Source organism: Dryobates pubescens, chromosome 5, assembly GCF_014839835.1.
Source record: "Dryobates pubescens isolate bDryPub1 chromosome 5, bDryPub1.pri, whole genome shotgun sequence".
Taxonomy (NCBI): domain Eukaryota; kingdom Metazoa; phylum Chordata; class Aves; order Piciformes; family Picidae; genus Dryobates; species Dryobates pubescens.
This window is the reverse complement of record NC_071616.1, coordinates 7,960,080-7,972,104: the sequence shown is the minus strand read 5'-3', so window position 1 is coordinate 7,972,104 and position 12,025 is coordinate 7,960,080. Positions and strand designations below refer to the sequence as shown.

General features: G+C 42.6%; 1 protein-coding gene across 1 annotated transcript in view; it reads right to left on the bottom strand.

Moving 5' to 3' along the window:
* The window catches only part of STARD9 (StAR related lipid transfer domain containing 9), a 123,971-nt gene that overhangs the window by 11,944 nt on the left and 100,002 nt on the right, over positions 1–12,025 (bottom strand). Inside the window, exon 24 of the mRNA XM_054161524.1 lies at positions 611–11,743. Coding sequence (XP_054017499.1) covers positions 611–11,743 — 11,133 coding nt within the window. The remainder of the gene's footprint in view (positions 1–610; positions 11,744–12,025) is intronic.

The window sequence follows — 12,025 nt, the reverse complement described above, 5'->3', positions numbered from 1 at the left end:
AACTCCACTGCTTTTGTAACAGCAGAAAATGCATAGAGGGTTGTAATGGCTGAGAGGCAAATTGAAAACAGAGACTAATGTAGCTACTCATAAATTCCTCAGCTTCCTAAACTGAGTTCTATAATCCAACTGTAAGGATCAAGGATCTTGATTTTTTTAGTTTCCTTGTTTTTTTTTTTTAAGTTTGGTTTTGCATATTCACAGAACAGCATTTATTCAGAGAGGCATGAATGAGGTGGATCCTGTTCATGGGACTATCAGGTGTATCAGGTGTTTTTGCACTGCAATGAGTTAATGAAATGTACCCCTGCAGTCACTGGGTACAGAACCACCCTCATAGCTACTAGAAATTATAACAGTGGGGTGACACTAGATGTGAATTTCACTGAAGCTCATACTTTTCTCTATTTTGTTGAAGTAACCCCAAAATTTTGTCTTAAATACCTCACTTGACTGTATATAAGATAAGCTTAATGTTCTCTCCCTTCACTTGTAGTTCACTCAGAGACTAAGTGGCGAAGTGCTCATAACTAAACGTTATTCACACTGCATGCAGTGCACAAGAAGCATACTTGAAAGCCTTAGTGAAACACTGCTTTAAGTAATTTACCTTTCATAAAGCTGCTGCTTCACTGGAATGGCCACTGGGTCATCTGCAGTGCCACTCTGAAGGACCCTCAGCAGGGCATCCGTTTCCCCAATGCCGTAGTTGAGCTTTGCTTCGGCCAGCTCCACGGTGAGGGGCTGCTGATGCAGATCCAGGTGAATGCCAGACATGATCTGAGCACGCTCTCGCTGAAGCCTCTCAATCTCTCTGCTCCTGCTGTCACAGAGCTGGGACTTCCCTTCTATTTCTGTTTCTTGTGTGCTTCTAGGTTTCTTTTCTGCCTGACTCTGTAAATCGGTCACACTGCCGCTCAAGCTGAGCAAGGAAGCGGAAGGGCTGCCCTTAACACCACACCAGTTGCTGAATTTGTTGTGTATGGGTAAGTCACGGAGACTGTAGCTCCGAGGCCTGTAAGGCTTTGCAAAAGGACTATTTCTGTTGAGAGGAATTTCAGTGTCACATTCACTTCCAGTGACAGAACCTGCGTGGTCATCTTGGAAGGAAGTTTGCACATCGCTTCCATCGGAGAGCAGGGGAGGGCGGCTGCGTTCGTTTTTCCAGAAGAAATCATGAAATGGTAGGGAAGATGCTTCCACCAGAGAGTCTGAGGAGGCACCAGCATTTGTCTCAGCTGAAGAAGAGGCACTAATTTTTCTATTACAAAGTAAGTCAGCATTTTGAGGTGAAGAGTTACGAATCAAAGCAGTATCAGAATTACCAACATATTTTCCATGTCTAATTCCAGCTGCAGAACCTCTTCCTCCCCTCGGGGCATACATACAACGAAGCGAACGTGCCAGCGGGCTGTGGTATCCGAGATCACCTGTTAAAGCCTCCCTGTGGCCTGACATCTCCAGCATGCTACTGGAGTGACACAGTCTTTTGGCACAGGTGGTAATGTGGGTGTCACCCATGAGTCTACGCTGCTGTTCCAAGCCTTTCGACCCCTCCTGTCCTAAAGCCTCTCTGGCTGCTTTCTTATCTGAGAAGCTTTCAGATTTCTTTCTTATGCCCTTAAGTTCCCCAGACATGCCAGATTCAGTGTCTGTCTCTGTCTGTGAAAAATTGTCCACGTGAGACTGCCTGCTGGTCTGCAGACCTGCCCCATGTCTTCTCTGGTTGTAAAGGGGACTTGAAGCATCACTGGAATATCCAGGAGATTCGTTAACAGGGCAGGCAGACTTGCTAAAAGCAGTCTGGCTGCTGGGACTAGCACTGAGAGTCAGAATAGGGGAAGAGGCCCTATCGACTAGCAGAGTGGCTTTGTAACAACATTTCCTTTCTGCTGGAACCTCCAGTTCATTAACATTTTTATCCTGGCCATAAGATGCTGCTGGAGACGGAGAGGTGCTATTAGTTGGGCTGCTAACTACAGTGCATGAAGAACTATCTTTCCCTGAATTCAGAGAAGATGGTGTGACAGATGAAACTCTGGTACTTGCAAGAGCAACATTCTGCTGTGCATTTAGTAGCTTTTTTTGAAACTCTAGGATAGGAGTGGATGTCCTGGCTAAGAGAGGCAGACGCATAAAGGAGTCTTCCAAAATGCTGTCAAGACTGTCACAGAAGTCAGGATTGCTCAGGTCTCTCCTCCCTGCCTGTTCTTGTGTTCTTTCTTCAAGAGAGAGTGTTTGATCTTTCCTTTTGGGAATCTTACCTATTGTATCTGCCTCCTTTCCTTTCCAGTCAACATTTACTGCCTGAGCTGCCCTCGATCCGGTTTCCATTTTTGCCTCCCCTTGCTTTGCTTTGCTTTGAGGTTCTTCCAAAACCTCAGTCTGAGTGCCTACATCTGCTGTAGTCTGAGTGCAGCTATCTGATCTAGTAGCCTTAACAGCCTCGGTTCCTCTCTGGTTGATTTTGGCGTTTTGCTCATTATCCATGATGCTCTGTTGAGAGAGGTTTCCCAACAGCTCAGAAGTGTTCTGAAGAAGCTGTGACAGATGCATGGACAAGTTCTGCATGCTTGTCCAAGAAGAAGGTTGATGAAAGAAATCTCTCTTTGTTTCCTGGTTTCTTGCAGAAATATCTGTATAGCTTCTCTGGTGTCTCCTCTGCCTTTTATACCTTCCTGTAGTTGCTGTTTGTGTTCCCTGCTCACAAGTAATCCCTGGTAGTTTTTTGGAAGGCCTTTCAGACTCGGAAGGATACAAGAGTACAATTTCATCAACCTGCACTGAAGAGTTGCCAGGCTGTGCAGAAGGATTCTCCAATTCAGTAACATAATTTTCTGGATTAGTTTTCAGTGTCTCACTGGACACATTGCCGTGCTGCTTGGTGCTGTCACTTGAGCCTGCAGATCCAAAGTCTTGTCTGACATTGTCCCATCCTTGAAGACCTTCAATACTGCTCAAAGTACTCGATAAAACCTTTGCTGTAGCATATGAACTGAGATGGGAATGGAAAGGAGAATTCTGAGAATTCAATCCATTGTCTACACTAGAACATCTCATCACTTTGCAGCTTTCCAGGTTTACAGGAATTTGATTGCAAGAGACATCACTTGCACTTCCAAAAACATACTGTTTCCAGCCAATCTTGCAAGACTCCCCTCTTTGCCATGGATGAATATATGGGTTGACATCACTTGAACCAAAATGCATTGTATCCTTATTGTCTTGCAAAAATAAACCTGTTTCTGGCTGGTATCCAGCTTCTTCAGTTTTCCCTTCACTACACTGAGCTACAGAACTACTCTTTGCGTGGGAATTTGCTTCTGTACCCACAGAACTGTGAGCTGTGTGCAGTAAGGACGATGGAGGTTGAGCAGTAGAGTCTTGTAAGGACTGACTGCTTTGGGTTCTTGCTGCAAAATTTTGTGCACTTTTGGGATCATAGTTTTCAAGCTTTGCAATCTGTGCCATTCTTTGCTGAAATCTGGGATTAGACTCAACCTGCAGAAAGTTCTTTGATTCCTGTTTTGAAAATCTTTCAGTTCCATGAAGATCATCTTCAGTTGGTGATGGAGGCTCTACACTCATATTTAAATCTTGTAATGATTTAGATGCAGAACACATCAAAGGAGGATCTGCCTTAGGTGAGGCTTCCAAAGTATATTCTGTATCAGAGAAGAAAGCAATAGCTGGAGCTGATAGTCTATGGCTTTGTAAGTAAGATCTGCGTTCACTTTGTTTCCAGCTCTTTGTATGCTGTGTAGTACAATATGATCTTCTGCTTCTGAATTGCACTGATTTGGATTCTGGAGGAGACAAACCATGGCTTTCTGGTGAAAGTTTTACAGAGGTACTTTCATTATTCATTACAGAAAATGTTGTTCTTTCCAATTTCATAGCCTTACTCCTCATTATGGACACGTCTGTTGTTGAACAACTGTTTGCAGCAGCAGCAGGGATATCAGTGCTTGAACCTGTATTAATTTTGCAAGGCAAAATCTCTTTTCCACCATCTGTATTTGCTCTTTCTGCCTCTTCACCCACAGGCACAAATTGACAATTATCTTGCAGATCTGCAGGGTTTTGTTCAAAGCCCAAGACTGTGGGATACAGCCGCCTGGGATCAGTGCTTCTGCTGATTGTGGGATATGTTGGACTACATGAATTGCAGGTGTGTTCAGGAGCCACACTGACAACTCCTGGACACAGATTTTCTAGCACTGTCACTTCTGAGCCTATTAATTCATTTGCAGTATTTGAGGACACAGTACTTTGCTTTTGAACAGGTTCGCTACTTACTGCATTGCCCTGCTCTGTCCTTACTGCAGAATGTTCAGCCTCAGTATTAGAATGCAGTTCTTCCTCATTTCTGTTCATTATTTTCCTCCTTTGTCCCTCTTTAACAAGAGCTGCCCTTCCAGTACCCCAAAAACGTAATGATGGGAATAAAAAAGAATTCTCATTTAGTACTTTCTCTGTGTCTTCTGTGCAAGCTTCTTGTGGTGGAAATTTAACCCAGTGGTGCTGATCAACTTCTGTATCATTGCTGAATTTGTGACCATTACTTTCACATGCAGGTTCCCCCTCTAAGGCAGAATGCTGATATGAAGTAGAGTCTGTGTCTGATATGGGACAATGCCTGGGTTTTTTCACAAGTAAAATACTCCCTGAAGCAGATATTGGCTCATCAAATACCACAGCCTTATCAGACTGAGTGTCTTGTATTTGCAAGATAGCAAATGGAGAATGTTCCAGTATACCTGTGTGTGAAATACCTTGCCTGCCAGTTTCCCCATGGCCTGTATCTGCAGTTAAAGGAGGTTCTGGAAATGGCATTAAGGATGGGTGACTGACGCTTGCAAATGCTGGAGGAAAATCTCCTTCATTTACAGAGCACACAGATGCAGAACTGGAGGATGCTTGCTCAATCGAACAAGTGCCCTGGAGTGAGTCCTCAAGCTGAGTCAATATTACAGTTTTTGAGTCATCAAGTAAACAACAAGTGTCAAAAGCACCAAAGTTCTTGGAGCTTTGAAATGGTGTAGCAGCCGGAGAATCTTCTGCAAAGTAGGATGGAAAAGACTTTGGTTCTTTACTGCCAGTTTGTCCACGGCTCTGAAAAGTCAGGAAGCTCGATTCTGTTATGGTCACACTAGAAGCATTCCTGCAGTGTTCTGAGTACTCCTTATTTTCTTTTATCTCATTGCAGTCCTGGAAAGAACCTTGAATTATTTCCTCCTTTTGATACGTTTCTGCAGCTTTTTCAGGGAGTTTATTATTCTGACTGTGTATGGTCTCCGCAACTGCAGAATCATTTTTCTTTTCATCTCCTTTTTGAGAAGCATCAGGGAAAGTTACAGATACACTTAAATCAGTTGATTCACCTTCCAAGTATTTTGTTTCCTCACAGAGAATAGCACTGTTTTTACCTTTGTCTCTATTGCTGGCAATCAAAACATCTGCAGATGATGCTGGATGATTCAGGAGACCAGGAGGACGTTCAGAAGTGCCCAAGTTCCTATTATAATTTACAAACTCTTTACTGTGATGTGGATTTCCCCATGGAGACTTGTTCAATCCAGGAACAGTGCTGCCTAGTTGGTCCAGGCAGAGCTCTTCCAAATTCACATGTCCTTGATTTTTGCTGGGCTCACGTTGGTATCCAGCTACACCAGGAAACTCTGCACTGTCGTTTTCGCTGTTTGTTGCAGTATAGCTTGTGCTTAAAAATTTCTCCTTCTCATCATGCTGAGATAAACTCCCTGAGTGAGGTAGTCTGTGAGTGGTATTATTACTGTGAAATGATTTTTGTGAAGGGATTTCTAGTAAAGAACACATTTTCCCCCCTCCTATATCTTCTATCACTTCTTTCTCTGAAGAAGAAAGCAGGCTTGAACTATCCAAGAGCACTGAATAAGGCATGGTGGCACCCTTTTCCTCTTCAGCTGTATCTTCTATGGAATCAAAGCAATCTTTTGATAGCTTATTAACCCTTAAATCCACACTGTGATCTTCATGAGCTTTGTTAACATTCTGAATGATAGCTTCAGAAGAATCCAATTTTTCCAAGGAAGATGAGCTTCCTTTGGCCCCTTGCTGAAGTACAACAGTTTCAGACTCGGGATGGCCTGCACTGCAGGGAGTGGAAGAGCTGTTCTCATTGACAAGGTGCCCAGATAGAGCATAATCAGGTGCAGTGTTAAATAACTCCTGCCTATCCTCTGTGGTCCTGGTCTGCAGAATTGGCACACTCTTACTCTGCATTTTATCAGAAAGCCATTTTTCTTCTCCATTTGTGTGGACTGCAGCAGGTGCACCAGTGCAGACCTCACTCTCAATTAGTGTTTCATAGTAAGGCAGAACAGCTCCAGTCCCAGCACTGCTGTTAGATGGTTTTGTGTCTCCTTTCAATGCAGTGGGAATGTCTTGAGCAAGGTGGGAATCATCACTTACTCCAAGGTATAAAACATGATTTACAGATTGGCATGAGGAGCCTTTAAGTGAACTTTCTTGGTTTTTTTCAATAGACTTCAGTGTGGCTGCTGGACTTTGTTGCTTGTTGGCATCTTCATTATTTCTAGAAAAGCTGGTAGACACCCACTGGCTTTCTCTTATGATCTCATTCAATCTGCTGTCACTGTGTGCCATTCTGCAGCTCTCTTTGTTTTCAGGGAATAGTTCATTCAGGTTTTGTAAAATGATCACTTCTACCTCCTCTGAGTTTTCTACAAACATCTGCTTTTCTTTGTCTGTTCTGGCCACTTGTCCTACATCCATTAAATGCACTTTCTCCTCCTCAGCTCTGGAGCCTACTGGATCCAATTCACAAGTGTCAGGTCTATTTCGAACATTACTTACATTCAAGTTTGCTGAAGTGCCCAGCTCAGGGTCTTGCACAGAGCAGCTCATATACATATGGCTGTCCCCTTTAATGTGGAGATTTTCACATTCTTGTTCAGTTCTGTATTGGTCAATAGCAGTACTATCATCAACTGAATATTCACATGCATCAGTATCTTTCATGACTGCATTGCTTGTATCTGTAAGAGAGTCCACTGAGCCACCATCTTCACTCATTTCAGTAGGATCATAGTAACTTGAATCATCTAACAGTATGTTGTCTTCTAGTCTAGAAGCTGTCAGGTATTTTTCAGGGATCTTAAACTGATCTAAAATTTCCCCTTTGTCCTCTCTGTTACAATACATCTGATGTAGAGTTGGAGACTCCTCAGTAACCACAACTTTTTCATCTGTGTGTACAAGTTCCTGCCTCGTAATAGTCAGCCCCTCAGTCTTTGTCATGATTTGTTTTTCACTCCCAGTCACTTCGTGTTCATTAAGCTTGTCTTCCTGAGCCAAATGCTTTGGTACACAAGGTTCAGTTAAGGTACTAGAATTGACTTGCCCTTTCTGTTCAGATTTGGATAAAATACTTCCTTGCCCACTTGTGATTAGTACTGTTGCAGCCATGTCCTCTGTATTAAACACATCATCTTTTGTTCTGCTCGTCTGTAGAAATCCCTCACAAGTATCAAGGAAGCCTGAAGTACTCTGAGTGATAGAATCTGTGGTGTGGGAATACACAGCTGAAGGAGTGGTTTTGGGAGCAACAGGAAACTCTGGTGAATAAAAACCCACTTCCATTTCCTCACTTTTTTCTTTTTGGCAAAAGCTGCTTGTTTCAAGTTGGCTGCCAGAATGCAGGAGTGTTTCTGATTCCTGAGTGTGTTCTGCCCTGCTGCAGGCTACCTGCAGTTCATCCTTCTCCACTTCCTCACGTGTCAAGCAGAGATTTGTGTAAAACTCACACTGAACTTCAGAGGCTACAGTATCAATAGGTTTCTTTGGATTCTGTGATACATTAATGCCTTTAAAATCCTCTCTGCTTCTCTCTTCATTCACACTTTGGATTTTGTCAGGTAAACTTTCAATCTGCCTGGATTTACTTTCCAATGCATTTTTTCCTAAGCTGACTGCACTATTGGTTATTTTTTTTACTTCTTCATCTGTGTTTGCTTTTGTTCTCTGAGAAGGAACCAAGATTTCTTCTGAATCAGTTTCTGGATTTCTTAAAAACTTGGATTCTTCGTTCTTCTCTTGAGACACAGTATCTGATGTATTTGTGTTGTATTCAAATACTTTTCCCGACTCTGAGTGCACATCATCTTTGACAAGCGAGATATCCTCTGGGCAATCACTTTCTTTCCCTTCCCTGGATTCAGGTAAAGATTTGTTCTCTGTTTCTGTTTCCAAGAGAATAGTTGCATCAAATTCCACAGAGATGTCAGCTGTCTTATGTGCATTGCTCTTCTGACCTGTAGAGGAGCATCTCGTGCCAAGATAGCCAGAATTCACATGGGAACAACTTTCTGTGTCACCGATTCCCACAGTAAGATTAGAAGTAGCATCGTGACCTCCCTTCATTGTTGTGACATGCTGCAACAGTTTGTGATTTTCAGTCTCAGATGCACTTTGAAAAAGAGGAGCTTTAGCTGAAGCTTTGTAAAACATGCTTGAGTTGGATTCTGGGAGAAAATCATTTGCACTCTCACAAACAGCAGCAGGGAAGGACTCTGTGTCTTTCCCATTCCCATTCACTACAAGATAACTCACTTCATTTACCGCTAAGCATTCATACTTGGATGAAAAGTCTTTCTGAACTACAGCCTGAGAATTCAGGCCGCTGTGTTCTTTGCTCTCACTGCTTTCTTCTCTTCCATTACCAACACATAATGTAGAATTTTCTGAAATTTGCTGGGATGAGCATCCTGTCTGATTGTCTGCTGCAGCACATTCATGGGAATAACTTTTAGAAACAGGTTTGCTATTGAATTCATAATGATTCAGTGAAGACAAGTCTTCATCCTTTGGTTCGTGTTCTTCGGTATCTCTGAATGAAGGCCCCTCTGGTGCAATCTCTGCCAGGCTGTCTGTGCTAGTTTCCATACAGATCATCTCTTTCTGACTCATCTCTATTGGTGTTGCAGACTGATCATAACTCATGCTGCGAGCAACAACTAAAGGGTTACATCGATACGTTGTCTTCTGCGAGAAAAAATCTGTCTCTGCTGTTATTTCTCCTGCAGATACGTGCTTGTAATCCATTTCTTGCATTGTTTCCAAATTATTCTCCCCAGACCTGAAAATACCTTCTGTCACAACTGATTCTGCTCCTTGTCCAGGCAATGTCTGAAGTTCATAACTATCTACTAGTGAGTAGTTCTTGATTAAGTCACTGAGGAAGAACCCTTCATCACGACACGTTGGTATTTCCCTTCTTGGAAAAAGCTGCCCATGGTTTCCAAACTGGACTTGTTTTACTGCAGATGTCTGTGCTGAGGTCATATTAAAAGCAAGTCCTGAAGAAGATTCAGCAGCAGGTACACTGACAGATGCACTTCCACTGCCTGAATCCGTCATACTTGGTTTTGTCACCAGGTTACTGAAGTCATCATCAAGGTCATCTTTTTCAAAAGTTCTAAAGAAATCACCTTCCAGATCTGCATCTGCACAGCCACTTCTCTGCCCCAAAATGTGCACAGGCAACACAGAAACAAAAGGTGGTTTTTTCAGATCGTGATCCTTGGGCAGCTCTGGATGAGTTGTGGGGAAAGAACATTCCTCTTTCCTAGATGCCAGTGAGGAGCAGTCTGCAGTGGAGGCACTTTCCAAACAGTGGAACGTTTGTGTGCATTCACTGGTAGACCTGTAAGCAGATAATTCATTGAGTTGTTCTTGTTCAGGATGATTTGATGTTGAATGTTCATAATAATCATGCTTTACTGAAACACGAACAAAAGAGGAGCTTGGTCCTACTGAGCTAACAAATGAGGACATTACATCCTGAGATTCCGAGGAAGAATTTTCATTAGAGTTTGTCCATCCCTTAAGGATCTTATTTAATGATCCACTTGCAGAAACTCTGCCTGCAGCTGTTGCTGTTTCAGGTAAAGGTACTTCTGATGGGTCAGAAGAGAAGACAGTGTTGATTTTGTTTATATGATGTGATAAATGAGTAAAGCTGTGTATCTGCTGCGAGCCAGAAACAAAAGAAACTTCAGCAGCTGACTGCTTTAGATCATCTTTCTTCACCCAAAGCTCTGGTTTGCTCAAAGAACACAAATCAGCTTCTTGAAATGAAAAATTTTCATGGGAAGAAGATGCTCTTACATGGGGGCTGCTGACATCAGCCTTTGTTTCACAGGAGGACCAAGCATCTTTAGTAAGCAAAGGATTTCCTCTTATACAATATAGTCTTTTGTCACAAGACCTTTCTTGTTCTACAAAGGAGAATTCTGCCCCCTTCAGCAACTGCTTGCAAGTGTTACTGGAAGCAGGCTGTGGCTTAGTGTCCAAATAAAAGGAACTGCTCAGCTTCAGATCATAATTTGTCCCTTCTGTACCTCTGTCACAGGACTTGGACTCATGATCTTCCTCAGCCTGTATAGTTGCTGATCTAGGAGTTTGTAACTTCCAAAAAATCTCTGCTGGCACTTCTTCAGATGAATCAGATTTGGATTCTTCTATTGGATCTTCTGCTGGCATCTCTTCTCCATCACCTAAGCTGTCCAGAGAAAAGCTTCTCTCAGGCTTCCCCAGTCCCCTTCGAGATACGTACGTCATCAAAGGTGAATTACGGTGAACGGTTCTGCTTTTGTAAAGCTTCGGTGGCTCGAGGTGGGCCTTTGACTTGTGAGATGGGTTTTTATTTTGCTTCTTGGCTTTATTTTCCTTTTCTACCAGAGAGTCTTGTGACATTTGACTATCATCACTCTCGGAATCTTCTGGGTTGGCAAGACACTTACTTCTGTCAAAATCTTGCTTCGGTTTCTCTGTGAAAGCTTTTGCATAAGCGCAGGAGAGAGAGTCTACAGAATAGGAACTGTCAGTATCAGAAATCTCATTTTCATCATCCTCTTGCCAGTTCCCCAGCACATCTGTGGCTGGTTTGGGCACTCCAGCACTTAGCATCTCAGCACTGTGCCACTTCTTTTCAACATAGAAGAGTGGTGCCTGTGTGTTCATCTTAGTGAGATTTCCTACTGATGTTGCCACCATCAGAAATTCTTGCCGCTCCACTGATGATTTCTCATCACATGGCAAGGCTGAGTGTGACTCTCCCTTCAAGTTCTTAGCTGTTTTGTTTTGATGCACTGATAGTGGGTTTCCAAAGACTGTTTTCTTCATTTCTTGAGGAAAATTTTCTGGAGAAGACCTGTGGCCTTTTCCATTGATATCCATTCTTGTCTTTTGATTGGATACCTGAGCTCTATTTTGTTCTAGATTGCTACTTGCAGGCTGACTCAAGTTTCCTAGCACCTTTGCTTTTGTCATTCTTGTCCCTGCAATAAAGGTTTCGGGTTCATCTTTTCCCTTAAAAATATCAGGAGAGGAGCCTTTAGAGGTCTGTTTTTGAGATCTAGATTGCCCTGGGTTGTCATCCAACTTTCCAATTTTTGGATTGTTTTTACTGATACAAGCCATGATAGCTGAATCACTGGAGCCTTTTTCTGCTCCTCCTTTATTTCCACATGAAGATGCCTTGTGTTTTTCAGTTAGCTGCCTCTGGACTGAAAAGGAGATCCCCTTTTCATCATAAAGGTCATCTTTCCCAGAAGTGTCTTTACTTCTTCTGTAAAGCTGTTCTACAGATGACAACCTCCCTGTTGTACTGCCTTCACAGCATTGATCAGTATTTGGTGAGGTAGATAACTTCAAGACAGTCTCTGTCTTCAACAAGCAGCTGTGGAAGTAAGGAAGAAATAAAGCCCAATCATTGTTTGAATAACATATTTAACAGCTCTTCCACATCAATAATGTCTTGTAGTTGAGATTAACAACACTTGAAGAGACAGCCTTAATGCCTTCCAAAAGCAACTTCCAGCAAAGAATACAAAAAACCTGTCAGTCCCTTAGGTATCCTAAAACATGTTCTGCAACACAAAGAATAGCTGGATGCTATGTGGCACAGCTTAGTATTTAGTCTCTGTAGGCTTAAGTAGCTGCAAACATTAGTAAAAACAAA